Source organism: Rhamphochromis sp. 'chilingali', assembly GCF_963969265.1.
Source record: "Rhamphochromis sp. 'chilingali' genome assembly, chromosome: 3".
Taxonomy (NCBI): Eukaryota; Metazoa; Chordata; class Actinopteri; order Cichliformes; family Cichlidae; genus Rhamphochromis; species Rhamphochromis sp. 'chilingali'.
In genome coordinates this window covers 26,552,891-26,579,714 of record NC_137931.1, presented here as the reverse complement: position 1 = coordinate 26,579,714, position 26,824 = coordinate 26,552,891, and the positions used below count along the sequence as shown (strand labels likewise).

General features: G+C 38.4%; 1 protein-coding gene across 1 annotated transcript; it reads left to right on the top strand.

Moving 5' to 3' along the window:
• The first annotated feature begins 343 nt into the window (after positions 1 to 343).
• Positions 344 to 23,408, top strand: LOC308393298 (NLR family CARD domain-containing protein 3-like). Its single transcript, XM_080876961.1, has 12 exons — positions 344 to 373; positions 1,616 to 1,739; positions 6,216 to 6,335; positions 10,035 to 10,160; positions 10,245 to 10,361; positions 11,362 to 11,440; positions 11,589 to 11,817; positions 11,988 to 13,773; positions 14,086 to 14,259; positions 17,894 to 18,055; positions 22,232 to 22,278; positions 22,443 to 23,408. Exons 4-12 carry the CDS (start codon positions 10,084 to 10,086, stop codon positions 22,982 to 22,984), a joined length of 3,213 nt encoding a protein of 1,070 aa, XP_080733087.1. The 5' UTR covers positions 344 to 373; positions 1,616 to 1,739; positions 6,216 to 6,335; positions 10,035 to 10,083; the 3' UTR covers positions 22,985 to 23,408.
• Positions 23,409 to 26,824: the final 3,416 nt, after the last annotated feature.

Here is a 26,824-nt window from a genome sequence, read left to right as displayed (position 1 = left end):
ACAGGAGTATATGTAGTGTAAGATATATCTGCATTCACATTACAGAATGTGACAGCTTTCAGTCAGTAATGTGCAGAGACAGAGTCTGACTAAAGAGACATTACAGTGAGACCTGTTTGATCAGCGGAGACAGTCTCTCTCTGCAACAAGTGTTTGACTTTAACTGTCACACAAAATGATTCAGCTTCTTTAAACCCTCCAACAAACCTTTAAATTTTTATTCCTAAACAAAGGAAGTGATTCTAAACTTATGTTTCCGAGCACCAGCTTTCTCACAAACCCGTCCTGTCCCAGTTTTTTTTTCTTCTTCTTCTTTTTATTAAAGTTTCACTTTCGTTTTCCTGAACTTTGTGTCGCAGATGATCTTGTCGGTGTGAGTATCCATGTGAAGGTAATGAAAGCAGTCTGTGATGGTTTTTTTTGTTTTGTTTTTGTTTTTTTAAGTTAACATCAGCTGTGTGCAGCTTAGTTCCAGCACAAACAGCACAAATCTGCTGCTGCATAGTTCACAGTAACGGACTCACGAACAAAGCGACTGGTAACCTGTTCGCCATTTTCTGTGTGTGTGATCAGAGTCCGGGAATGAGAGCAGAAACAGTTAGTTGATGGTCAGCAGCTTAACTCAGAGGATAGAGGGACAGGTCTGTGTAAATTATTGTTTAATATAGATGTAACAAAAATTCGACATAAACCTCGAAATACAAATACTGCGTCACAAACCTCTGACTCTCTTCTAACAGGAAGTAGGCTTTTGTTCACTGTTTACACCCACAGAAGAGTGGTCTTACTCAGAGACTGACTGGACCAAACGTTTTTATGAACTTTTATTGTTCATTAAACTTTATTAAATTTAAACATAATCATTTAAAGCTGATTACATATCAATCACAATTGTTACTGACTTTCTCACTGACACGCCCAGGGGAGCCTGAAGCAGCTGTCTGTAAATCATTACCTTATTCCTAAAGCTGATATCAGAGTACAATTAATCTGCACAAGTTTGTGTTTAAAGACCTTAAATTCCAGTTAGACATCAGTTCATCAGTTCCCCACATTCTGTGTTCAGCATGAGTGCTGATGTCATCAGTCTGTCATCAAAGTAGAGACAGAGCCGGTGATCTCGGTAAGATCTATACATATCTAGAAATACTGAGTTTGTGGACATCAGGGCAGCTTTTTCCCTACATGACTGCTTCCAAACATCACTGAATATATTTTTGGGGAGTTGTTGAACATCTACAGAGAGTCTGGATGTGCTCTGACAGCATTTTACACTGAAATATTCAAAACTCTTAAGTACAGATAAAATGTTGCTAAAACATTAAATTTAAAAAAAGATCGATGTTAACGTGAACTACGTCTACAGGCAAACAGAATCATGATCACATGAAGAATGTTTCCAGTGATAAATAATTAATCTGTGAATAAATCGGAGTCCTTTTCATGGATCTTTGTTGATCTTTCTCAGAAATGTATTAAATCAAAGTGTTTTTAAAAATTACGATAGATTTCTCTGTAGTAACAACGGTTTAATGTTGTAATTTTAAAGCTGTGAGCTGAAATATGTGTGTGAAATAATCAGTTTCAATTTGTTCCATTGGTTCGTTTTCTGCAGGCAGACTGCAGACTGGGAAACACCAGTCCTTCTTAGTCCTTCTACTCACAACATATAAGAATCCAACTGGAACACGTCCTGTTACTGAGGTCTGTACTACGAAGCAGGATTTGATCTTATCAAGGTAATGTCAGGGTTCTTACAGGGGTATGTTCCCAATGGTAACTTATGCAGCTATTTTTCAGTGTCACGGACCAAACTTTTTCAAACATGCCGCACTTTTAATTGTAAACTTCTGTTCACTACTTTTCCTGTCACACACAGTCATACGTGTGTTTTATTTTTAGCTTGCATTATCAGTTTAATCTCTTCACATACTTCCTATAATATAGGTTTACCTTACTTTGTAAAGTCAGCAGCTCTGTCACGACTACACTCTTCTCTGACTCCTCATGTCTACACCTATGGAACGCCAGGACTGCCATAATGAATTAATTAAATACACCATTAAATAATTAATTAAATGTGGCAATAATTAATTAAAATTGGAATTAATTAATTAAATAAATAGTTATGATATATGTAATTAATTAATTATTGACACATTTAATTAATTATTTATTGACATATTTAATTAATTATTTATGTATTTCACGTTTTAATTAATTATTGACACATTTAATTAATTAATTATTGACATATTTAATTAATTATTTATGTATTTCACATTTTAATTAATTATTGACACATTTAATTAATTATTTAATGATATATTTATTTATTTCATTTTGGCAGTCTTGGCGCCTGGCTCTCATCATGAAATAATTTTATCTGTCAGCCTCACCCATCAAACTCAGGGGGCGGGGTTAACGCTGATCGAGTCAAAACCATTGCTTTGGCCTGGTGGCCATTGTTTCTAGCACACAACAACCGGCATGTGGAAGCTAACAGAACTGAGCTTTGAAAAACCCTGTTTGTGTGTTACCAAATACCGTTTTAATATTTTTTTAGCCGAGAATGTAGTGGTTTAATCTTCATGTGTCTGGTCGGTTTGTCAAGATACAGCCTCTTTGCAAAAGTGTTTCGATGATTTCGGAGATGTCGTCCCAGTCTCACGGCAAAGCGTGGGATAGACCCGCTCGCCTCGCAAGCAATCCCACCGACAAAGCGCAGGCCCCGGTACACAGCTGTAGTAACCCCCGCTGACTTCTTTTACTGAGGTTATATTTATCGATGTTTTATTTCCTGATTTTCTTATGTGTCCTACGTGTTTCAGTCGCCAATTCTGAATTATAACTAACATTAAAAACATGTTTAAGGAGGAGAGAGAGCAAATAAATCTGTTTAACATCTGATCTTTGGGTTTTTGTTCAGTAATCAGCGTGACCTGTGTATAAACACATAAAAGAGATAACGTTGGTGTTTCCGTCATGTAGTAACTGCTGGCTTTAACTGTACAAAGGTTGTTCGACACTATGAAACACATACAGACTTCATGATGTTCGGCTAATATTTTTATTGTGAATATTAATCATGCTGACCTCGCTCTGTACACCACGCAGCGAGGTCAGCATATCCACGATATCCTCAGCTCCATGAGTTAACACAAAGTTTCCCAGCTGACTATCTAACTGCCAACTATTCCAGAGACGTGAAAATATACAGCATAAAGAAAAGTGTAAGAGACTCAGCAGCAGATTAGAATAACAGTTATACATTTAATAAATCACCAAATGAATCCAAGAAACCAGCAAACCTGTTCCGACAATTTGAGTTTGTATTCCCTCAGCTGCAGACTCGCTGCTGTTTAAATGTTTGAAAAGGAAGATTAGATATAAAAAACGTCAAACATAGACTCAGTCTGCCTTCACATTTGATATGAGGCCAGCACGTATAGTGGCCTCAGCAGGCTATTACTGAAATACACGTGCTATATCATAAACTATGATATAAATAGGGAGGTCCTATTAACATGTTTAGTTTTAAAGGACACCTTCCTGCCTTTAGTCTCATTCATGAGCAGTATTAGTTTTCTTCTAACATCCAGAAGTCTGCACAATGTGTTTCATAGTTTGTAACAAGCCTTTGACAGGTAAACATAACATGACCGAAAAAGCAAAAAAAAAAAAAAAAAAAAAGAGAGAGAGAGAGAGAGAGAGAGAGAGAGAGAGTTGACATAAGAAGAGAAAATGCTCTCAATTATGGAGACAGGCAAATGGTTCATTTATGTTTGATGTGTGTTTATTCCTCCCTAAATATCGTCGGTGAAGTTCGCCATGCATGTCAGATTTTCCTGCGCATTTTTATACCTCTGCCAACAGAGAGAGAGAAAAAATCACATTCTAACAGACAGCTGGTGCTTAGAATACAGTTGAATAACTATTAAAAAACAGATGATATTTAGATGATAGTTCAGTCTAACACATGTGCCAGTGAACCATTAAACGTCTGTGAAACTATGCAGTTATGAAACGTAACTTTAACCTCAGCCAAACCGATTTGCTCAGTTGTAAATAAAACAGCGAAGTAAACGTGACCCGACAGACAGAACCTGAGTGAATGAAGTCCAGCGTTTAACCACTGAGAGCTAAAACTCAGCTGAGGTTTCAAAGCTGTGTGCTGGTGATTGGACATCAGCCGCTGATAAAGCTGGCTCGCCTATAAAGTGCTCTGTAAGGAAACAAGCTCCAGCAGCTCTGCGCTCGGGGAAAACACTATATTTACTTATCTTGTGCAGAAAAATGCGCTGACATTGCGTTATATCGAGCACCGGCTGCCCAGTTAAACTGTGACTATCACCAGGTAACTAGGCGTGTTTCTTGAATTAGCAGCAGGTGTTAAACAGCTGACAGATGAGGAGGAGGATGCATGCAGGTAAACTGAGGGTCTGCTGAGCTGATCGCTGGTTTCGTGAGAAAAATGTCAGCTCGTTCTTTATGTTACAGAAGCACAGAGACACAAGACCAGGCGGAAAGAGACGATCGTTCGGTGAAAATGAGAATCTGCGAATGCAACATGTGGAACACGGAGAGTGAAATATGTAAACAAACCGGTTAACGTAACCCCCTGGGTGCACTCTGCATGCTAATTGTTAGCAGAGCTAGTGAAATCTCTGAAAACATCTGAGCACTTTTGCAAGCATGTTCTATGTTGACAACCTGACCAGACATACGGCGCGACATTCGCGGCTAAAACACTGTTAAAAGTGTAGCTGGTGACAGAAAAACGGGGTATTTTAAAACTACACCACCACCATTGCTGCCTGTGATTTGATCTGCATTCTGGGATAACTGGCTGCCCCAAGTCTACACAAGCAATCGATTATCTAGGATCGACCTGTTTTGACTTACTTTGCACGGCAACCAATCAAATGTTAGAGAAGCTGCATGGGCAGCGTTAACCCCGCCCCCTGAGTTTGATGGGTGAGGCTGACAGATAAAATTATTTCATGACGAGAGCCAGGCGTCAGGACTGCCAAAATGAAATAAATAAATATATCATTAAATAATTAATTAAATGTGTCAATAATTAATTAAATGTGTCAATAATTAATTAAAATGTGAAATACATAAATAATTAATTAAATGTGTCAATAATTAATTAATTAAATGTGTCGTAACTATTTATTTAATTAATTAATTCCAATTTTAATTAATTATTGACACATTTAATTAATTATTTAATGGTGTATTTAATTAATTCATTATGGCAGTCCTGGCGTTCCATATACACCATCATAATGCCCATTATATATATATATATATATATATATATATATATATATATATATATATATATATATATATATATGTTTTGTTTTTTTGCTCAGATTATGGTTTTTGTTCTGAGCAACTTATAACAGGTTGCCAGTCTGTCATATGACTAACACAAACAGACAGACAGTCATTCACACTCACATCTATGGGCGTTTAGAATCATCAGTTAACCTAACCCCACTAGCTGCATGTCTTTGGACTGTGGGAGGAAAAAAAATGCAAACTCCTCACAGAAAGGCCCTGAACTGGTGGTGGAGTCAAACTCAGGATGTTCACACTGTGAGGCAACAGTGAGCCACTATGCTGCCTTAAAACTGACAAATCTCGAAATAGTTAAAAATTTACTGAAAATGTACTAATTGTGGTTCAGCACAATCATGTTTCAGTTTTTAGCCCTGTTTTGGTTCATCATCCTTTTGGAGGATCTGTGACCTGTGACTGAGACAAAGCTTTCTGATACTGGGCAGCACATTTCACTGCCCAGTATCTAGGGTTTTGTTGTTGTTGTTGTTTTTTGTTGTTGTTGTTTGCAGGAACACTTTTCTTTCACAAATAATCAGATTCATCCATTATTTATTACTTATATTTATCCAACATGATTCCTTCCAGATGTCTGAAGTAATGCTGGTATCTGTACTAACTGGAAGAAGTAGTCTGTAAACAGATTTGTTAATATTTCAACCTTTGCAGTACAAATGTTCATATTTCAAATAAAGCAAGCAGGCTGGGTGTGGCTGTGTCTGTTTGTTTTACAGCATCAGAGTCACAGCAGGAAGTTGTTGCTGTTGTTGTAATCATTGATAAGTTCAAAGACATTAGGTAAAGGTAGAGCAGCTGATCTTTGAGCTCTGAGATGCATCTTAAAACTCTTTTATGATTTAAAGTGTTCAATGTGGCAGCAGCCAGATCACAGAGAAGAAGCAGAGGATTTTCTGTTTTTCTAAACAGACGTGGTCCACACAGTGGAGAGCCAAAGAGTGAAGAAGTTCATTGGAAGAAGCTGAGTAAGTGAAACTTGGATTCATTAGAGTCTCTGAGGTTTTGTCTTCATCACAAATCAGCTGCTGCTCTTTGTTAGTGTGTTTATGCAGAAAACTGATGAGGACTGTGATACATTGGATAAAGACTCAAAACCATAATGTGCCTTGAATATAAACTTGACAAAATCTACAAGTAGATATTTGGTTTACTCTCTTCTCTTCAGGCAAACAGTCTGTGTCAGTGTCTTCAGGTGGCTGCAGGTTTTTACCAGCTTCATTAAATGTTTCTCATTCTGCATTTCATATCACATCTGCCACTGTTTGAGCCTCTTTAACAGAGGAGATCAGACTGTAATGTGATATTTAGTAAGATTCAGTTTTCTTGTGAACTCTGAACAGATTAGATTAGATAGAGGCTCACAAATCAAACTATAAACTATAAAACGAGCTCTGATTTGAGTTCAGATGGTTCAAATGCTGGACTCCAGTCTGACTGATACTCAAGTTGTTTTATGGGCATCAAGGTTCATGTTCATTTGTTAAATATTCTCTATAATTCGTGGATAATATTTAACAGGAATCAGTGAGCGCCCCCTGCTGGTTCCCCCTGAGTGCTGCTTGTCAGTCTACAGTGATACTGCAGGATGGGTTTATGGAGGCTTTGAGGGATTCACTGCAGTTCTGCTGTAGTTGGTCCCTCACAGCTACATAATCAGTTGCAGTTCCACTGATACGAGCTACACCAGTTCTATAGTGCCTACAAACAAGACACAAAATACCAACAGATTGTAAGGGAGACCAGGTAGTGTGAACGATCACATATCGTTAGCTTCATAGCATAATTGCCTAAGTCATTTGACTAAGTCAATGACTTAGGCACTTATGCTATGAAGCTAACGATATGTGACATGTAAGGTGTGGATAGATAGACAGAAAATCAGTAATAAATAAAAGGTAAAATTAAATAGCCTGTCTCACTCATTGCTGATAATGTGCGGTAATAGGGATAATGATAAAACTAGAAAGATGCCATTGTTATGTTCTGTTAATGAAAACTAATTTATTATCCTCATCTAAATAAACTTCTGTTTCAATAATCACAACATGTGCATGTATAGAATCATGAGCAATTTGCATTAAATAAATAAATAATTGATTTTTTCAAAACCATTTAAAAACTCTGCGTACTGCCACAATGTGATTTTTATTCTTCCCTGGAGGCTATATCTCTACCACCATTATTTATTTATTTTCATAGAAATCTTCCATAGATGTTAATTCAGGATTATTTTTGATCGCTGTGTCTCTGATAAAACCTCAGTAACATCTGCAGCTGCAGCTTTTGTTGTGAAAGTGGAGTTTCAGAACAGAACTTTGATTAATTGATTCTCTGAGGTTTTGTTAGCGTGTTTATGTAGAGAACAGATTTATTTCATCTTTAATGTCTTGGCAATCAAACCACAAAGTTCCTCCAACAATAAACTGTAAAAGTCTGTGAGCTGATATTTGTAGAGTCTGTAGGTAGAGATGTATTCTCCTCACATCAGAATAACTGTCTGAGTGTCTTAATCAGAAGACTGCAGGTTAGCTTCAACATCATGAAATGTTTCTCACCATCCACTTTACATCACATCTAGAACTGTCTGGTCCTCTTTAACAGTGAAGTTTGAGTATGATGACATGTTTATTAGGACTCAGTTTTCACTTTGACCCTGAAGCTCTGGGCTCATAGTCAAACTATAAAACTGGAGATGTGATATGAGACACTGGTGCACGTGACGGATTCCAGTTTGATTTTGATGGCCAGATTGTTTTATGGAAGAGTTCATTATTGTGCTAATGAAGAGGTTCAAAGGAAGTTTGAGGTTGTTATCACCAACTGGTCAGAATGTGAAAAAAACAGCCATCAATCTGTTGAAGTATATTTCAGTTGATTGAATTGTAATCAGTGGTAACTCAACTTAAAGGAAGACACACATGGACTGGTAAACTCTAAATGAGAAAACAAGGTTGGACTACAAGTCACTAACCTAACTTACGAATAAAGGTTTAAACTCAAGAGACCAAATCAAACTCACCTCAGCTCCCACCCTATGTGAGAGTGAAATGAGTGAGCTGTAAGTGAGTGCAGTCCTTATATAACGTGTGCCAGATGAGTGCAATTAAGGGACAAAGTCCAGAGCCAATCAATGGTGAGAAAAGGAAACAAGGCCAATCTGGTGAGCTGAAGGAGAGTGGGGAAAAAATGGTAAGAAAAACAAGAATCTTTACAACAGCCGCCCCCATATTTCTAGTTGGAAATATGTTTAAATTACCATAGTCAAAAGTCCTTTTCAGGAAGTGAAGGCAGGGGGATGAGACATGCTACAGGTTTTTGTATATGTTTTATCCCGCACTGCGACTTCTACTGTTCTTATGTGGCTATCTGTGCTCTTTAGAAGGCGTGTTACTTTCCCTACAGGCCAAACACTTCAGTGGGTTGACCCAGAGGTAGACGGCATAAAAGTCCACAATTCAAAGTTCAAGGGGCTGGCTGCGTGGAAAGCGGCGGCAGCGCGAATTTAAATTTGATCACGCCTGTATCCAATTCAGTTCCAGTCATTTCCTGGCTCACAGCTACTTATTGTGTCCCAACATGATCTGTATTTAAAAATGGCTCATCCTCAGTAAGAATGGAGCTTTGAACTTTAATGCTTTCTGTTTGTGTAGAGACACAGAAAAACTTTGATTTGATCTTATTCATGAGATCAAATGAGGTTTTGTGAAGTTATGCTGTGCCTGCTTCCTGAACATGTTGATGGGAGGGAAATCAAAGGGCAGATTTAATCTAATGCCAACAGGAAGGAAAGGAGAGAGATGTTCCTGTGTCACCTGGGAGAGTGATACTTACAGGAAAATCAGAGATGTTTAAAGTGAGGAAATGGAAAAAGAAGAAAAGAAGGAACCTTTACTTTTGATGTTAAAGTCTGCTGCTCCTGCTGAGCATCTCCTTCCTGTCCTGCTTCAGGTGGAGTCTTGACTCCTTCCAGGAAGTAGCTCACCTGTGTGTCAGTCCATGTGTGGGGTGGAGATTCTTCTTCAGCACTTTCAAAAATTAAATGCAGTTTGCTCTATGACATCACTTTTTTTCATTTTCTCCAGATGCACAACATTCTAGTGATAAGGAATTTGAAGATCCATCATCTAGTATCTCTTCTGTCCACAGTTGTTCACTAAGCCAGAGTGAAATTGGTTAGTCTGAGATTTAGATCTGCCAAAGGAAGCGACTGAGTTTCCTGCATCTAGCCCTCCTGTCGTGTTCACCTCCCACCCCTTACTTTAGTGTTGACTGGTCTATTTCAACAGCTCTTAAATTAGCATAACAAACATTTTTCACCACCAAATTCAGTTCAGTGGGTCGTTCAGTGGTCATTCAGTGGGTAATCAGATGTAAAACACAATATTTATGAGTGTTTTAAGTTGTAAATTGGTCAAACTTCCAGTCACAGTGAATTAGTGTGTGTCAGTGAATGCATCATGTGTGCTTTATGGCTCCATCTAGTGGACTGATAGTAGAAGTAGAGCAGCTGATGGCAGCTTCCTCTGCCTCACACTGCTGTCTGACTGCATTCAGCTGACACTGAGAGGAAGGACAAAAGAAGCAGCTGACATTTGGACAGCACACATGATGGAAAAGAAGATTTCAGTTGATGTGCACATGAATGATTTGTGTTTCCTCTGCAGGTGAAGGTAGAAAGTGTGTGTAAGCTGATGTGTATGTGTATTTAGCAGCATGGATCAGTGTGAGGACAGAGAGGAGGGAGTCCCTCCCTCTAAAAGAGCCAGAGAGAGCCAGACCACAGCTCAAAGGTGAGATGACAATCTCTAACGGTCCATGACTCTTCTCCATGTCACAGCTCAGCACTCACATCACTGCTCCATCATTATTCACAGGAAGAAACGAGGAACTAAACGTAAACATCAACCTGAACCCAGCTGTGTGTCCTTAAAAAGTGATGAGTCAAAGAACTTTAATATTGATTTCAAAGAAAATTCTTCTGCTGCAGAGAGGTAATGTGTCACTAAATGCTGTTTCTTAAAATGTTTACATTATGTTTAATGCCAGCTCAGCTCTTTTCACACACATTTGTATGTTCGTATGTAAAGCTGTGTGTTTTGGGAGTTTTTCTTTTCATAAATACAGCAGTCAAAGATTGAAGAATGAGTATTTGTAGGATATGTTTCTATAGTGAGTGTACTTTTTACATATTGTATTAACACAATTGACCTAAATACACTGGAAGGCCATGAAGTTGGAGTGGGAATTATTATGCTAGATGTTTGTACCTATGTACTGGATTTGTGCTGACCTATTTACACGTTTTAAGTACATTTATATCATATGTTATACTACTATATGAACACCTGTTAAAGAAGAGTGTTTGTTTTGCAAGCTAATTAGTACTAATGGTTAGTTTAGAAAGTTTTCGTTTTTATAGTTTTTATTTTAAAAGAGGTTCACCTGGTGATTATGATTAGTTATGGCTCTTTTGATAGTGCAAATTGTTTGATACTAAAGAAATTCCTAATTAGTGAGATATATGGTTTATTTTGGGAGGGTAACCCGTTTTTAAGTCATAAAAATGTCAAGTAGATTAATTAATTATTTCTTTCTTTAAGACAAGCATAACAGCCATGATTTCTAACTCTGAGTTAACATCAGCCACAAAAACCTATCAAAAAGGACAATAATGAAGATGGATGACAAGCTCTGTGAAGAATTTTCACAAAGTTCTTGATCTCATGGGATGTACTTCATAGAGGGGTTCAGATAAATTTATTAATTTGGCTTTAAAATTTAAGACCTGACTAGTCCGAAACATAAAAATGAAAATAAACAAAATCCAAAACAAAACTCTTCATACTTGTCACCTGATCTGATCTTCTCAAATGTCAGAGAGAAGATTCTCAATTTGACACCAAGACAAACAGCAAAGCATCTGTTGTGTCCTTTAGCTTGTATTTATCTCTGTGTGGAAAGTGTGAACTAATTCTTTATGACTCTTTATAGAGTGGACCAGAAGAGTTCAAAGGTTCCCATTGATCAACCTGCCAAACACCATCAGACACATTTGGACTCTGTATTTATGGTTTGTACATGCAGAAAAACAGCTCTTACATCTGTTCTGTTTACTCCATTCTGGACTTTATAGACCACTGAATTGTTAATGTTTCCATCGTCTGAGGTTTTGGTCAATTTCAGTCTGGCTGGATTATTCATATCATCTTCTGTTCCAGCTACTGGAGGACAACATCATCACTTTTGTGAAGAATGAGCTGAAGGAGATCCAGAAAATTCTAAGTTCAGATTACCCAGAATCCTTAGGGAGCCAGAAAGAGGATGAGGAGGTCTTGGAGGGTGAAGATAAAGAGGAGAACAGAAACAGCACAGAAGCATTTTTGAAAATCACACTGCACTTCCTAAGGAAACTGAAGCAGGAGGAACTGGCTGACTGTCTGCAGAGCAGTAAGAGGATGTCTTTAAAGATTTAAGCTGCTGCATAAATGGGAAATTTAGGAATGTCTCAAGAAATGGACCAACATAGATTCAAAAACCTATTCTTTAGGCAAGAAAAATGTAAGCGTATTTACTAAATAATAATTCCATAATTAAATGTATTTATTTTGTGTGTTCAGAAATATTTGCTCCAGATTTTCGACATGAACTCAAATCTTCTCTGAAGAATAAGTTCCAGTGTGTGTTTGAGGGGGTTGCTAGAACAGGAAACCCAACCCTTCTGAATCAGATCTACACAGAGCTCTACATCACAGAGGGAGAGACTACAGAGGTCAATGAAGAACATGAGGTCAGACAGATTGAAACAGCATCTAGGAAACCAGACAGACCAGAAACAACAATTAAACAAGAAGACATCTTTAAAGCCTCACTTGGAAGAGAACAACCAGTCAGGACAGTGTTGACAAAGGGAGTGGCTGGCATTGGGAAAACAGTCCTAACACAGAAGTTCAGTCTTGACTGGGCTGAAGGCAAAGCCAACCAGGACATCCAGCTCATATTTCCATTCACTTTCAGAGAGCTGAATGTGCTTAAAGAGGAAAAGTTCAGCTTGGTGGAACTTGTTCATCACTTCTTTACTGAAACCAAACAAGCAGGAATCTGCAGCTTTGAAGACTTCCAGGTTGTTTTTATCTTAGATAGTCTGGATGAGTGTCGACTTCCTCTGGACTTCCACAAAGCTACAATCCTAACTGACCCTAGAAAGTCCACCACGGTGGATGTGCTGTTGATTAACCTCATTAGGGGGAATCTTCTTCCCTCTGCTCGCCTCTGGATAACCACACGACCTGCAGCAGCCAATCAGATCCCTCCTGAATGTGTTGACATTGTAACAGAGATCAGGGGGTTCAATGACTCACAGAAGGAGGAGTACTTCAGGAAAAGATTCAGAGATGAACAGCAAGCCAGCAGGATATTCTCCCACATCAAGACATCAAGAAGTGTCCACATCATGTGTCACATCCCAGTCTTCTGCTGGATCACTGCTACAGTTCTGGAGGATGTGCTGAAAACCATAGAGGGAGGACAACTGCCCAAGACCCTGACTCAGATGTACATCCACTTCCTGGTGGTTCAGGTCAAAGTGAAAAAAGTCAAGTATGATGGAGGATCTGAGACAGATCCACACTGGAGTCCAGAGAGCAGGAAGATGATTGAGTCTCTGGGAAAACTGGCTTTTGAGCAGCTGAAGAAAGGAAACCTGATCTTCTATGAATCAGACCTGACAGAGTGTGGCATCGATATCAGAGCAGCCTCAGTGTACTCAGGAGTGTTCACACAGATCTTTATAGAGGAGAGAGGACTGTACCAGGACAGGGTGTTCTGCTTTGTTCATCTGAGTGTTCAGGAGTTTCTGGCTGCTCTTCATGTCCACCTGACATTTATTAACTCTGGAGTTAATCTGCTGGACGAGCAACAAAAATCATCGCATCAGTGTGAAACAGATGAATACTTCTATGAGACTGCTGTGGACAAGGCCTTACAGAGTCCAAATGGACACTTGGACTTGTTCCTCCGTTTCCTCATGGGTCTTTCAATTCAGACCAATCAGACTCTCCTACAAGGCCTGCTGACACAGACAGAAAGTGGCTCACAGACCAATCAGGGAACAGTTCAGTATATCAAGAAGAAGCTCAGTGAGAATCTGTCTGCAGAGAAAAATATCAATCTGTTCCACTGTTTAAATGAACTGAATGATTGTTCTCTAGTTGAGGAGATCCAACAGTCCCTGAGATCGGGAGATCTCTCTGCAGATAAACTGTCTCCTGCTCAGTGGTCAGCTCTGGTCTTCATCTTATTGTCATCAGAAAAAGATATGAATGTGTTTGACCTGAAGAAATACTCTGCTTCAGAGGAAGCTCTTCTAAGGCTGCTGCCCGTGGTCAAAGCCTCCAGCAAAGCTCTGTAAGTAAAATGGACTCATCTGTGTCTGTTTAAAATGTTTATTCTACTTACCTGAACAAAACAGAACAACAAAAAAAGAAAACAAAACACAGACTGTGCCTAGTGTGCCTGTGTCAGTGGGTACTACACAAGTATGACTAAATCTACCAGCTCCTCACTGGTTTAGATTTAATTATATAGGCATAGTTGTGTTTTTACTGGGCAAATTTAATTTATTTTAAATAACCAACAACTGTAGTACACACTCTGTTTTCCTTTAATACGTTCAATATTAAGTGATTTAATTTAACCACTATTATCATTGTTTTTCAGACTTAGTGGCTGTGACCTCTCAGAGAGAAGCTGTGATGCTCTGTCCTCACTTCTCAGTTCCCCGCCCATTAGTCTGAGAGAGCTGGACCTGAGTAACAACAACTTGCGGGATTCAGTAGTGAAGCTTTTGTCTGTTGGCCTCAAGAGTCCATACTGGAAACTGGAAACTCTCAGGTCAGGTTTCAGACTTTTACACTGATTACCACTTAAAATCTGAACCATATTAGTGCATAAGCCACTACCTGTACAGAATTCTTTAGTCACTTTGAATTAAATTTGGTTGGAATATTGTCTGAAAAGGTTTTTCTTCTTCAAATTCTTTTGTTTTTGAACTGGTAACAATTACTGATATGCATGACACTGGTTTGAACATACACCAGTTACCAGGCTAGTTTAAACCCAGAGAATTACATGTCCAGGTGTATTTCTATTTTTTACTCTTTTCACTCTTTGCAATGAAATATTCTGGAATTTTAAAATATATATTTTCAAAGTCTTTCTGTGTGGAGTTTGCATGTTCTCCCTGGGTCCTCCAGCTTCCTCCTATAGTCCATAGACATTCACTTTGTGGGGATAGGTTAATTTGAAAATTGCTCATAGGTGTGAATGTGGGAGTGAATGTGAGTGCAAATGGTTGTCTATGTCTATGGTCAGGTCATAGACTGGTGACCTGTCCAGGGTGTACCCCGCCTCTCGCCCTAAGACAGCTGGGATAGGCTCCATCCACCCCCCACGACCCTGAAAAGAATAAGCAGACGCAAATGGATAGATGGACTTTCAAAGGTTGATTTCTCAAAATGAGAGTATTGGGAATTTAATGTCACAGCAATTAATGTTGACTGTGATATACTTCACACCCTGCAAATCTCAATTAGATGGAAGTGATTTGACTTTGTTTTTCTTCGATGCCATGTGTCACCACAATTTATAGACGCTACCTAAACTTTACTTTCACACAGGTAGATTGTCTTGTTAATAGTATTGAAACTTCATGGATGGATAACACATGAGGATTAGACTGAGTTAAACACTGAGCAGAACCCATATTAATAAACGAAGACTAATTCATTTCAAAGTTTCCTTCTTATTCCTTAGTCCTATAAGTATATTTATTCTTGACTTTCACAATCCATTGCAGCCAACACATCCTACACTAATGCTAACTCCGAGTTGTTCCCTATAATTGCAACCCCTTTACCTTAAATATAAAATGAACATCACAAACACATCAAATATTAACTGTTCTCTGGGCCTATTTATTTTTGTCGCAAGTTTGCCACAGTCTACAAATCAAAGTAATATATCCAGTCAGCCCTTTTATGGTAATGCAAGGCCTGTTCCGATATCATTTTAAATCAAATAATCATCAATTGTTTTCTTAGCTCACAAGGGTTTAACTTATAAGCGCCTTGAGGCGACTTTTGTTGTGATTTGGTGCTATATAAATAAAATTGAATTGAATTGAACTTATTGCCTTTGGAATAGTTTGAAATCGTTACTGAAGTTACAACCAAAAAATAAAAATCTGAAATTGAATGAGTATTTAGTACGAGGGTGACTACCTTTAGCTTGATGTTTAAGAATGTATTAATTTTTGGTTTTTAATTTATACTTATTCTAGATGGCATTACCTCAGCTTCTGGTAACATTGTCATGAAACTTGAATACACTTTTTTAATGATATGTTCTTTGATGTGCACATTTAACAAATAACTGGAATTGCTCTATTTAATGTTTCTATAATTAGAAACAAAGTCTCAGAGTAGTGCTGATGGGTAGCATTTATTGCTTTGAGGTTAAACTGCTTTAAAAGCTCCCTGAAGAGTCTTTAGCTTAAGCAAAACCTTCCAGTGGGAGTACTGAGAGTGACTAGAAAGAGAGAGATCAAATTTTATCCATATTGGCTTTTCATCAGTGGCTTCCTGCTATATCCAGAGCAACAACTTCTTCTCATTTACAACAGCAAAAATAAACATTAACACATCACCAACTTTCTAAGTAAATATATTTCTATTTGGTGCTGTTGACATGAAATTATCACCAGATGTCAGCAACAAACAAAGAAATCAAACCATAGATGGCCATTAATTATGTGTGACAATGAGAAATGATACAGGGAAAAAAGTATTGAATACATGAAGCAAAGGAGGTGTAAAAAGGCATGGAACATCATGGTAATTAGAAAGCAATCTTTCCACTCAATGCAAGTTAATATGATTTGTCAGGGTCACAACTGATGGCCTATGTGTCTCATAACCAAGGTGTCACACAAGAAAAATATCACTATGTGTATAACTGATGAGATCTCTCAAGACCTTCACAATTGCTGCAAAGCATACTGATGGTATAGGCTAAGGAAGAATTTCTGAACTACAGAAGGTTCCAGTGAGCTCTGTTGGCGTCATAATCCAGAAGTAGAAAGAACATAATTTCAAAAAACTGAAACTGACAATGACAAGGTGCTCCCCACAAATGCCAGACAGACAAGTGAAAAGAATTATCCAAGATCCAAGAACCACTTGTGAGGAGATACTGAAAGACCTGGAAACAGCAGGTATAATTGTTGCTAAGAAAAGTAATTCACTCAACCACCATGGCCTATTAGCACTCTGATCGTGCAAGAATCCATTACTGAAGAAACACCATGATTTAAAGTTTGCTGAAAAATATTTAGACAAGCCTGTGAAATACTAGGAGAATATAGTCTGTTCAGATTGGACCTAAATTAAAATCTTTGGATGCCATAGTATTTCACTGTATTTCACCCCCAAAACACCAGCAGTGACGTTTGGATGTGGGAACATCATAGTGTATTGGTATTTTTCAGCACAGGGCACTTGCATGCTTCATATACTTGAAGGAAGGATGTTTGGAAAAATGCAACGAGACATTCTTGATAAAAATCTGTTGCCATCTACCAGGATGATGAAAATGAAATGAGTGTGGATGTTTCAGTCAAGGAAACTCTCAATTGTTTTCAGAGAAAGAAAGTAAAGATTGGCCCAGCCAATCACCCAAACTGAATCCAACTGAAAATCTATAGCAAGATCTAAAGGTCAGAGTTCGTAGATTGGAGCCTTCCAGATTTGAAGATTATTTTTGATGAAGAACCACACCTGAACGATGCATGTGACTAATTTCTCCATACAGGAGGCATCTTGAAGTTGTCACCGCCAACAAAAGCTTTTAGACAAAAAAAAAAGAAAAAAAAGAAAAAAAGAAGAAGAACTCTTACTAAAATTTTCAACACTAGAAAACATTTTTCCTGTGTCCTTAAATTAAGTTTATTACACAAAACTTGATTTAAGGACATCTATGGTTTAATTTCTTTGCAAGTGTGGATTGGATGGGTTATTACACATATCTTTTGAGAATTTCATGCCAATAGCACCTTTAGAAATAACTTTACTTAGAAAATTGGTGCTGTGTTCGGTACTTACTTTATCCATTCAAATAGAGCACTTGACACTAAGACTGCAGACTTACTTATGGCTGTTAGAATTTGTATAACTAGGATAGAGATCTCTCTTCTATGGAACCAGAAGTTCAGAAAAAAGACGCCCTTCATACTTATAGTTTACAGTTAGGACTGGATCAGGTGACTGAACCACATTTTAGCCATGCTAGAATAAACGCCTTACACAATTTAACAACTTGAAACAGCTGTTGTCTGTTGCATGTGGTCACTATAAATAAAGATACATTGATTTAATGGATGAAAATGAATATGGATGTGTTTTTTAGAAAAACTAAAAAACATTTAAAATAAAGTGTTCACAGATGGATTGTTATTTTTGTGTGTCTGCAGTCTTTCAGGCTGTCTGATCACAGAGGAAGGCTGTACTTCTATAGCTTCAGCTCTGAGCTCCAACCCCTCAAATCTGAGAGAGCTGGACCTGAGCTACAATCATCCTGGAGACTCAGGAATGAAGCTGCTAAAGGATCTACACTTGAGCCTGGACACTCTCAGGTATGGAAAGAATATCTGATAGAGGAGAAAGAGCTGGAAACATTTTCTGTGTACTTCACTTAGCTCTTGTTTGTTTCATGTAGATGTGACATGAACAATAACACACTGAGAACAATCTTTCCTTTGCTTACAACAAAAACACCAGTCTAACTGAACAATAACAAGAGGTATTTATGTAGGTGGGCGCCATTTATTCATCATTTTGATCTCTGTAGGTTTAACTATTAACTCATTTTCAGTATTTCTGTATTCTTTGTATAGAGACAGGTTTACGGCCTGTTTATCCTAGCAGAAAGACTGTACGCAGGGGAAACCTTCAGCCTGGCTTGATCAAAAATAAATCATTAGAAAAGGTTTATAATTAAAACTGTGGTAGAACCTGACAAGCACCAGGCATTTTTTCTGTACATTTTAGAGCATGCAAGCTTGCAGAATTTAAAAAAAAAAGTTTTTATTCATAGCACTTTTTATGAACAAACGGCAGTGTTTTTCTAAATTAGTGCACAACATAGAATAATGTTATTTAAAGCAACACAAAAATAAAAAGTTAAATTAAATGAAATAAACAGCTGAACTGAACAAAACAGGAATTTAAAATTGGCACAGAAGCCATTTTAAGCTAGATATCGTGATCAACAGCAATCATCAACACTTCAGTTCACTATTTCAATGCAGTGCATCAAAGTAAGTAATTTTATTTTCACTTGATTATTTGAACTACAGTTATAACCAAATTAAAGCAGTAATATAATATATTTTTTAATTTTGCTTAACAGATGCCAAAGAAATCAGTGGTAAACAAAACTGCAGTGTTGGAAGTCCTTGGTGCTTCAAAAGAAGCAGTCAAAAAAAATGAAACATTTCAACTCCAAGTGTTGAAATATGGCAAAATCTGTGCAAAGAACTTGGTGAAAAGATGACGCCAATAGCTCTTTACACTTTTGTTAAATTAAACACAACGTTTGATCAAATCTAAGCAATCATTCAGATGCTGAAGCTTAGATAAATCCTCGGGCATAAAAGAAACGTACAACTGAATATCATCAGCATAACAGTGATAAGAAATGTCCTCAAAAGAGCCCATTATATGCTATATTAAAAACAATAAAGGCCCCAAAACTGACCCTTGAGGGACACCATAAGTAAGGGAGGTAGAGGATGACCTAAAATCGGAGACTGCCACAGAAAAGGATTGGTGATGGAGATAAGAGGAGAACCCCTCTAATGCAGTTCCAGATTCACCAACCCAATTTTTCAGCCTTTCAATGAGGATGTGATGGTCAACTGTGTCGAAAGCTGATGTGAGGTCCAACATGAGTAGAACAGAGCATTTTCCTGCATCATTATTCATCAAGATAAAAGTGGGAGAATAGCAGCGTTTTTAAAATGAACCGGAACTATACCAGATGCCAGTGAAGAGTTGATTAAAGTCAGCACACATGGGCCAATAGACTGGAAGACATTTTTGAATAATGATGCAGGTACAATGTCAAGTGAACAGGAGGATGCTTTCACAGAATTCACTAATTTCACTAGCTCAGGTAGTGAAACAGGAGAGAAAGTATCCAAGATAATGGGCCGAGATGGGGTAGAGATCGAGATAACAGGTGCTGAGTGTGTAAAATTGATTCTCACGTTATGAATTTTTGCAAGCAGAAAAGAGAGAAAATTTTCACAGTCCTCGTTAGAAAAAATAGGGGCTGCAGGCAGAACAGAATGTCACTTATGGTGTTGAATAGCACCTTAAGATTGCCTCTGCTCTTTGTAACCAAGTGTGAGAAATGGGCAGCCCTCGCATCTCCGATCGCATTATTAAAAGAAGCTAAAAGGTCCTTAAGATAGAGGAGGTGAACATTTAGATGAGTTTTCCTCCACCTGCGCTCCGCTTTACGACAATCACATTTTAGACAACGAATACTGTCATTTAGCCAAGGAGGAGATTTGGAGGCAGAAACACTCCTCGTCTTAACCGGACAAATTTCATCTAAAATAGAAAGGCAATAATTATTAAAAAGACTGGTTGAGAAATCAATACCATTTTGAGGAGATAGCTGTAAGTTAAAAGCATCCACAAATTTCTCTGCTGAGGAGGAGTTTAAGATGCGAGAGCTAACCATCCGTATAACGGGGGACAAAGGCTCATTAAAAGAAAAGTTAAAAATAATAACATAGTGATCAGAAATAAAAATGTCCTCAGAGCAAATAAAATCATTATTTAAACCCAAAGTAAAAAAAACAAGGTCCAGTGTGTGACCTTTGCTGTGAAAAGAAGCAGAAGTTGCTGGACAGGATGGTAAAGCTTCAGAATCCACACCAGGCCTCCACAAACTGGAGAGGTCTTGCAGTCCCACCAAAGAAGAGGAAATTGACTTCATACTTCTCCCTTGGTCCTGAATGGCTCCACTCAGATCCAGTAAAAAAAGAAAGAAGTAAAAATGGAAATAATCAACAGCCAGTCAAGCTTGGCAAAGGACAGCACTGTTACATGAACACCTGTGCCTTTGATGCCTTCTGTAAAAGTCTGTGCTCTGCTTTCTGTGACAGTCTCTCTGCTCAAAACATGTTGAATAGTTCAGAGGAGAATACAGTATTCCAGCTTGTGAAATCCCTTGCTTAAAAGGGTGTCATTCAACATACCTATTCTTTGAGGGCAGAGGTTCTGAGGTCAATATTCTGCCCTGTTCAGTTGAAGACTGGTGTGCATCATGTTGATGCACAGTGCCATGTGTCCACAGTAATTCAGAAAACAATGACAGAAAATCAAAGTGTTAACTTCACTCACATTGAACAGTCTATTTTGCATACTGTGTTTATACACAGATCAGGCACAACATCATAACCACTAACAGCTAAAGTGAATAACACTAACCTGTTAGTTGGTGGGATACATTAGGGAGCAAGTGAATACCTTGTCCTCAACATTGACTTAGAAGCAGGAAAAATGGGCAAATTTAAAGATTTGAGTGAGTTTGACAATGGCCAAATTGTGATGGCTGGATGACTGGATCAGAGCATTTTCAAACCTGCAGCTCTTATTATGAGTTCCCAGTCTGCAGTGGTCAGTATCTATAAAAAGTGGTCCAGGGAACAGTGGTAAATCAGTGACAGGGTTATGAGTGACCAAGGCTCACTGATGCACATGTGGAGCAAAGGCTGGGCCCTGTGGTCCCATGAATTTCAACTTAATATTAATGAATTATGAATTAATTACATCATTACAAAGAAACCTTCCAATTCCACAGACTAATTTCAGTTCAGATGAACATTACACTAACTCACAGAGTTATTTAATCTAGAAATGTCAATCAGACTGACTTGATAATAAGCAACTCCATGCATCGATTCCCATGCCACCCCTCATCCCCACTCAGCTTTTCAGATCACAGCTTCCAACATTTGCTTCAGACTACATCCCCAAGGTGAATAAAACACCATCAGCAGTGAGCTCTGTAGATCGGGTCGGAGGGGATGTGGTGGATTTCTAAAAGCCTGAATCCACATCATTTCACCCTGAAGAAATTCAGCAAAATTGTTAAAATGTGTGACCTGACAGAACCCAATGAGATGCTGAGGGACTGTTTCGAAACCACAAACTGGTAGACTGGTAAAGAGGGCCAGCTTTGTCCTGCCCAGTCACCTACACCCATAGAGCCCCATTATTTACCTTTTTCTGATTTTACTTTTCTAATATATCTCTAATTGCTGCTGTAACTAGTAGTCTTTCTTCAGCGTGGCATTAAATCATTTCTGTATCGATGTGTATTTCTATCCAGGAACAGTTGAAATCAACAGTAATTTAATCCACTTGATTCATTTAATCAGTAATAAAATATACCAAAATGTCAGATTGAAAATCTGATTACTTATGTAATATCTAAACTTATTTGACCAGGTTATATTTAAGAGAAGTAATAAAAGCAAAAAAACATAACGGTCTGATTGAAGATACTTACATGACAACCACAGGAAGGGACTTTAGAGACATTTTCTTTAAATGTGTCAAAATGTTTGACTGTTCCAACGTAGAAAATGAACCTCAGTTTGATTTAAATGAACTAAATAATGCAATTTAAAAATGAAAAAATAAAAACTTAACAATGTGTATGAGAGCAATGTAATGTCCATGTGTGCATGCTGAAAGAGACTCTGCTGGTCTGATCCCCCTCCTCCTTTCAGGGTGGAGCCTGCTGGAGTCCGATGGTTGAGACCAGGTCTGAGGAAGTGTAAGTGTGTTTTTAATGTGATTCATTAAAAACATTCAACCATCTTCAAACTGTCACATCACTAATTCACATCTCTTATGTCAGGAGTCATCATCAAAGTGTCAATCAATGAACAGATGATGGATCAATAACTGCAGCTGGATTGTGTTTGTTCTCTCCATCAGATTCCTGTCAACTCACAATCGACAAAAACACAGTACACAGAAATCTCAAATTGTCTGACAACAACAGGAAGGTGACACATGTTGAGGAGGTTCATTCATATCCTGATCATCCAGACAGATTTGATTACCAGTATCCTCAACTGCTGTGTAGAGATGGTCTGACTGGTCGCTGTTACTGGGAGGTCGAGTGGAAAGTAGAGGTTCAAATATCGGTGAGCTATGGAACAATCCGAAGAAAAGGAGACAGTAAAGACTGTGTGTTTGGAAGGAATGATCAGTCCTGGAGTCTGTTCTCCTCTAATGTTAAGGGTTACTCTGTCGTTCACGGTAACAGAGAAACATATCTGTACCCCCCATCCTCCTCCTCCTCTGTCTCTAACAGAGTAGCAGTGTATGTGGATTATCCTGCTGGCACTCTGTCCTTCTACAGAGTCTCCTCTGACACTCTGATCCACCTCCACACCTTCAACACCACATTCACTGAACCTCTTTATCCTGGATTTACAGTCTGGTTTCCTGGTTCCTCAGTTACTCTGTGCTGAGTTGAGTGTAAAGAGGTTCCTCCTGTTAGAGAAACGCTCTGACTGTTGAACAGATAGTCTGTACATGTCTGTCTCTTTCACTCAGAAACACGTTTTCAGATTCATGGATTCAGTCAGTTAATGTTTTAAACTGTTTTAAATTATGGAATCACTGAACAGCAGTTACCCAAAAGATGAATTTACAAACTGCTCAGAGACATTCACACATTATTGTCTATGGTTACAAGTTTAATGAGCATCCAGGGCTCATTGTGATTTTTACTTTTGCTGTTAGAATGATGAAGCGATAGCTAGACTTTAGCTAGCCTGTAATGGCATTAAATGATCCTTTAGAAAACAGTTATAAATGTATTAGTTCTCAGCTTTGTACATTGCTGAATCATTATTTTGTCTTCCTGGTTTCCAGTTTTCTACTTTCATTGTAAGCCTGTTCAGTTTCCAATCTAAAAATAAAACTGTCTGACTAGCCTGCACGTTACAGTTTGACTTTCCTGTTTTATCAGCAGAAAAAATAGATAGATCGAATACTGGAGAGAAATAAAAAATGTAATCCGATCCATTAACTATCAGAAAAGCAAATCACAAAACTTGCAACATAGTGTAACCCAGCTTATGACCTTAGCACGTTGGAGGAGTATGCGTCATGTGATAGAGCGGCTGTGGCGTGCGAGACCTGTCGGCGGTCTGGTTGAGCATTTGGAGCCTTGCTACCAAACCACCATTTCATCTCAGAGAAAGGTATCCCAGAGAAGTAAAGCAAGTGTGTAAGTTTATCTCTGAATGTTTGTAAAGCCTTCCCACGTTAAGCTTACCAACCGATATATGGACCGACTGTCTCTTCTTCTCTCCCCCTCCCTCACCTGTTACTATTTCAATCATGAAACTGATCAATGATCAGCTGATCGGCTTTTCTGTCGTGAGTCCCATCTCTTTTTTGTTTATTGCCCACTTTGCACCAGAAAACCAGCAGATAAACAATAATGGCACGTTTAATCTTGATAAGCTGTTGTTATAATTTATTTATTATTACTTTCTACATCTACACCTTTTCTACGTAGCTGACGGCTGGTAACTGTGCAGGGGCGGGTCTAGCAAAGTTTAGCCAGGGGGGCCGATAGGGCATTAACAGGGAAAGGTGGGCATAAAGAAATAATTTTCTTTCTTATTATCATTTAAAATGTCTAGCTTTTAATAAATAATTATCTGAATCTTACAACCAAAGTTTTCATCTGATGTAAAATGTATAGAAGTACATAGGGCTGGGCGATATGGCCTAAAATCCATATCGCGGTATAATTTGAAGCACGTGCGGTAACGATATATATCACGATATATTATTTTCTTCTGTATAATGTATTTTCCACACTATAAGGCACACTTAAAATCCTTTAATTTTCTCAAAAAACGAGAGTGTGCCTTATGTATGAATTCTGGTTGTGCTTAAGGACCTCGAACCGATTTGGGCGTGCAGAAATCTGTTAAAAAATGTTTTAGTACAACTTTGGTAAGCCGCACTGCTTGATGGATTGCCAGAGCATTACAGCTGCCGTAGTGAGGAGCTTCGCAGAGTAATCTGGGTCCAAAACTCCGTCCGTTTCAGGTCCCAAAGTCAAACGAACACAGAGAGTTAAAAACGGTCTAAATTCTTTCATCTTTAACAAAATCATCAGCGTTGCTGCTTTATCGGGTGTAACAATTAAGTTTAACATCCATGCATCCATGAAAACAGAATTTATTAAATTTAACGGAGTTAGAAGTTAACAGGAAGTTAGCTCGCTAGTTTCCACCTAAACATGACATACCATGTTCTGACTGAGATTTTTGAAACTAATTCAAATGTACAGCTCTGCTACAATGAAATGAAGACAGAAAACTAAACAGCAGTGCCGTTTGCAGGGTTATTGAAGTTGGACTACCTGGTATATAATGTTGTGCTACGTGATTGCTACACAGCTATGTTAGCATAACATTAGCACAGTGAAGCTGGAGGATGAACGCCAACTTTTTTTCCACTCGAAAGTTAACGTGGGGGATTCTGGTGGTCAGGGACAAATGCAATCGCATAGCAGGATGCTATACACGGGCCAAACTTCAGTCAGGAGAACAACTGAGATTATTCATCCACAATACGAGGTTAGTTATTAATATACTGCAACAACATGGGAACAGAGCAGCTGCAAGAGAATTCAACATTAATGAATCAACGTTACGGAAGTGGAGGAAGTGCAGTTTTTCGCTTTCCCCATATTTCAAAAGTGCTTCATCTCTTTGCTATGACTGTCACCCGACATAATTTGCAGATGATAATGGTTGTAGCCGCAGCTATGCTTTCGACCAAAACAGGCGCAGCTTGATGACATCATCAACATGTGCTATCTATCGTTTGCCAAATTTATATCGTTTCTATCATATATCGTTTATATCGCCCAGCCCTAGAAGTACATTATCGTATATAGTAACTATTAAGTCTAATATATACCCTAGTAAGCTACAGTACTTTTTCCTTTGGGAAGCTACCATCTGTGCAGTCTGCAATTCTGTTGAAGAAAGATGTTGAATCTATTTAATTATTGTAGAAAAATAATTGATTTCTGTGAATTTGTTTTACACATGCATGAAATTAAAGTCAGTTACATTGATTAAGCATCATGAGGCGGAGGGTGGGGGGTGGTTCCCTGTTTTGTTGTTGTTGTTGTTGTTTTTGCTGGGAGTTTGCAACCCTGTTAGTAAGGCTGTTTAATGTTTCTGTTAAGTACTCTTGAAAATACCAAAATAGGGAGGATGGTGTAGTTTTAAGTTTATTAGATTGATCAGTATTGATGAACTATGGAATATTTTGGGTGCAGTGTATTTTTTGGATAAAGGTTTAACAGAATAGCTTTAGTGTTTTGTTTTTTAAAACCTGAGTATGAACTTCTACAAAATGCAGCAAGATATTTAAAAAAAACTGTTTTATTCATTATAAAATACACTATCGGATTCATATCGGTATCGGCAGATATCCAAATTTGTGATATCAGTATCGGACATAAAACAGTGGTATCGTGCCATCTCTGTCTTATACATGTTCAAAATATGATGAATTTTCAGGGAATGCCTAAATGTAAAAGAGTTTGACTCCAAGTTGATAATTTGTCCCTTTCCCTTTGCATGTCAAATGTATAACTAAAGACAGTATTTTGGTTGGTGTAGCCTCACAACTGTAATGTACGGAGCCCCGCAAGGGACACTGGAGAAAAAAAATGAAGATGAACTTTTGCGAGATCCCGAGTTACTTTTGCGAGATCCTTTCCTTTGGAGGCTGCCAGGTCGAAGCTGACCGGGAGGTCAAGGCACGATGTTCTGGGAGTGCAGTGTTCTCGCCGGCTCTAGTGGGCCTCGACCTCCTGATCAGCTTCGACCTGGCAGCCTCCAAAGGATGGTGGCCATAGCTGGACTGGCCATCGGGCATACCGGGCCTTTGCCCGGTGGGCCGCTGGCGATTTTTTGTTTTTATGGGCCGATGGATTGGAAGGGTATATATAATGAAAGGTGTTGGATTGGCCAATTGGTCATGATCGACTCTGGGCTGGACCAATTACAGCCGAGGAGGCCGGATGCACCCTCCCCCTTTTTTTAGCAATCACGTGATTTTCGCGCGTTGCATGCCGGGAACTAGTGGCAAAACAATCCAAGTACCGCATCAAATGCAAGCATTTGCAGCACCGCAAAACGTTCATTCTCCGGTTGCAATACCTTCTTGTTTTTTCTTTGCCGCACAAAAAAGGAATGTACAAAACAAGAGGAGAACAATGCCGGTCCGTACAAAGACAGACGCGACGAAAAGACAAAGAAAAGATA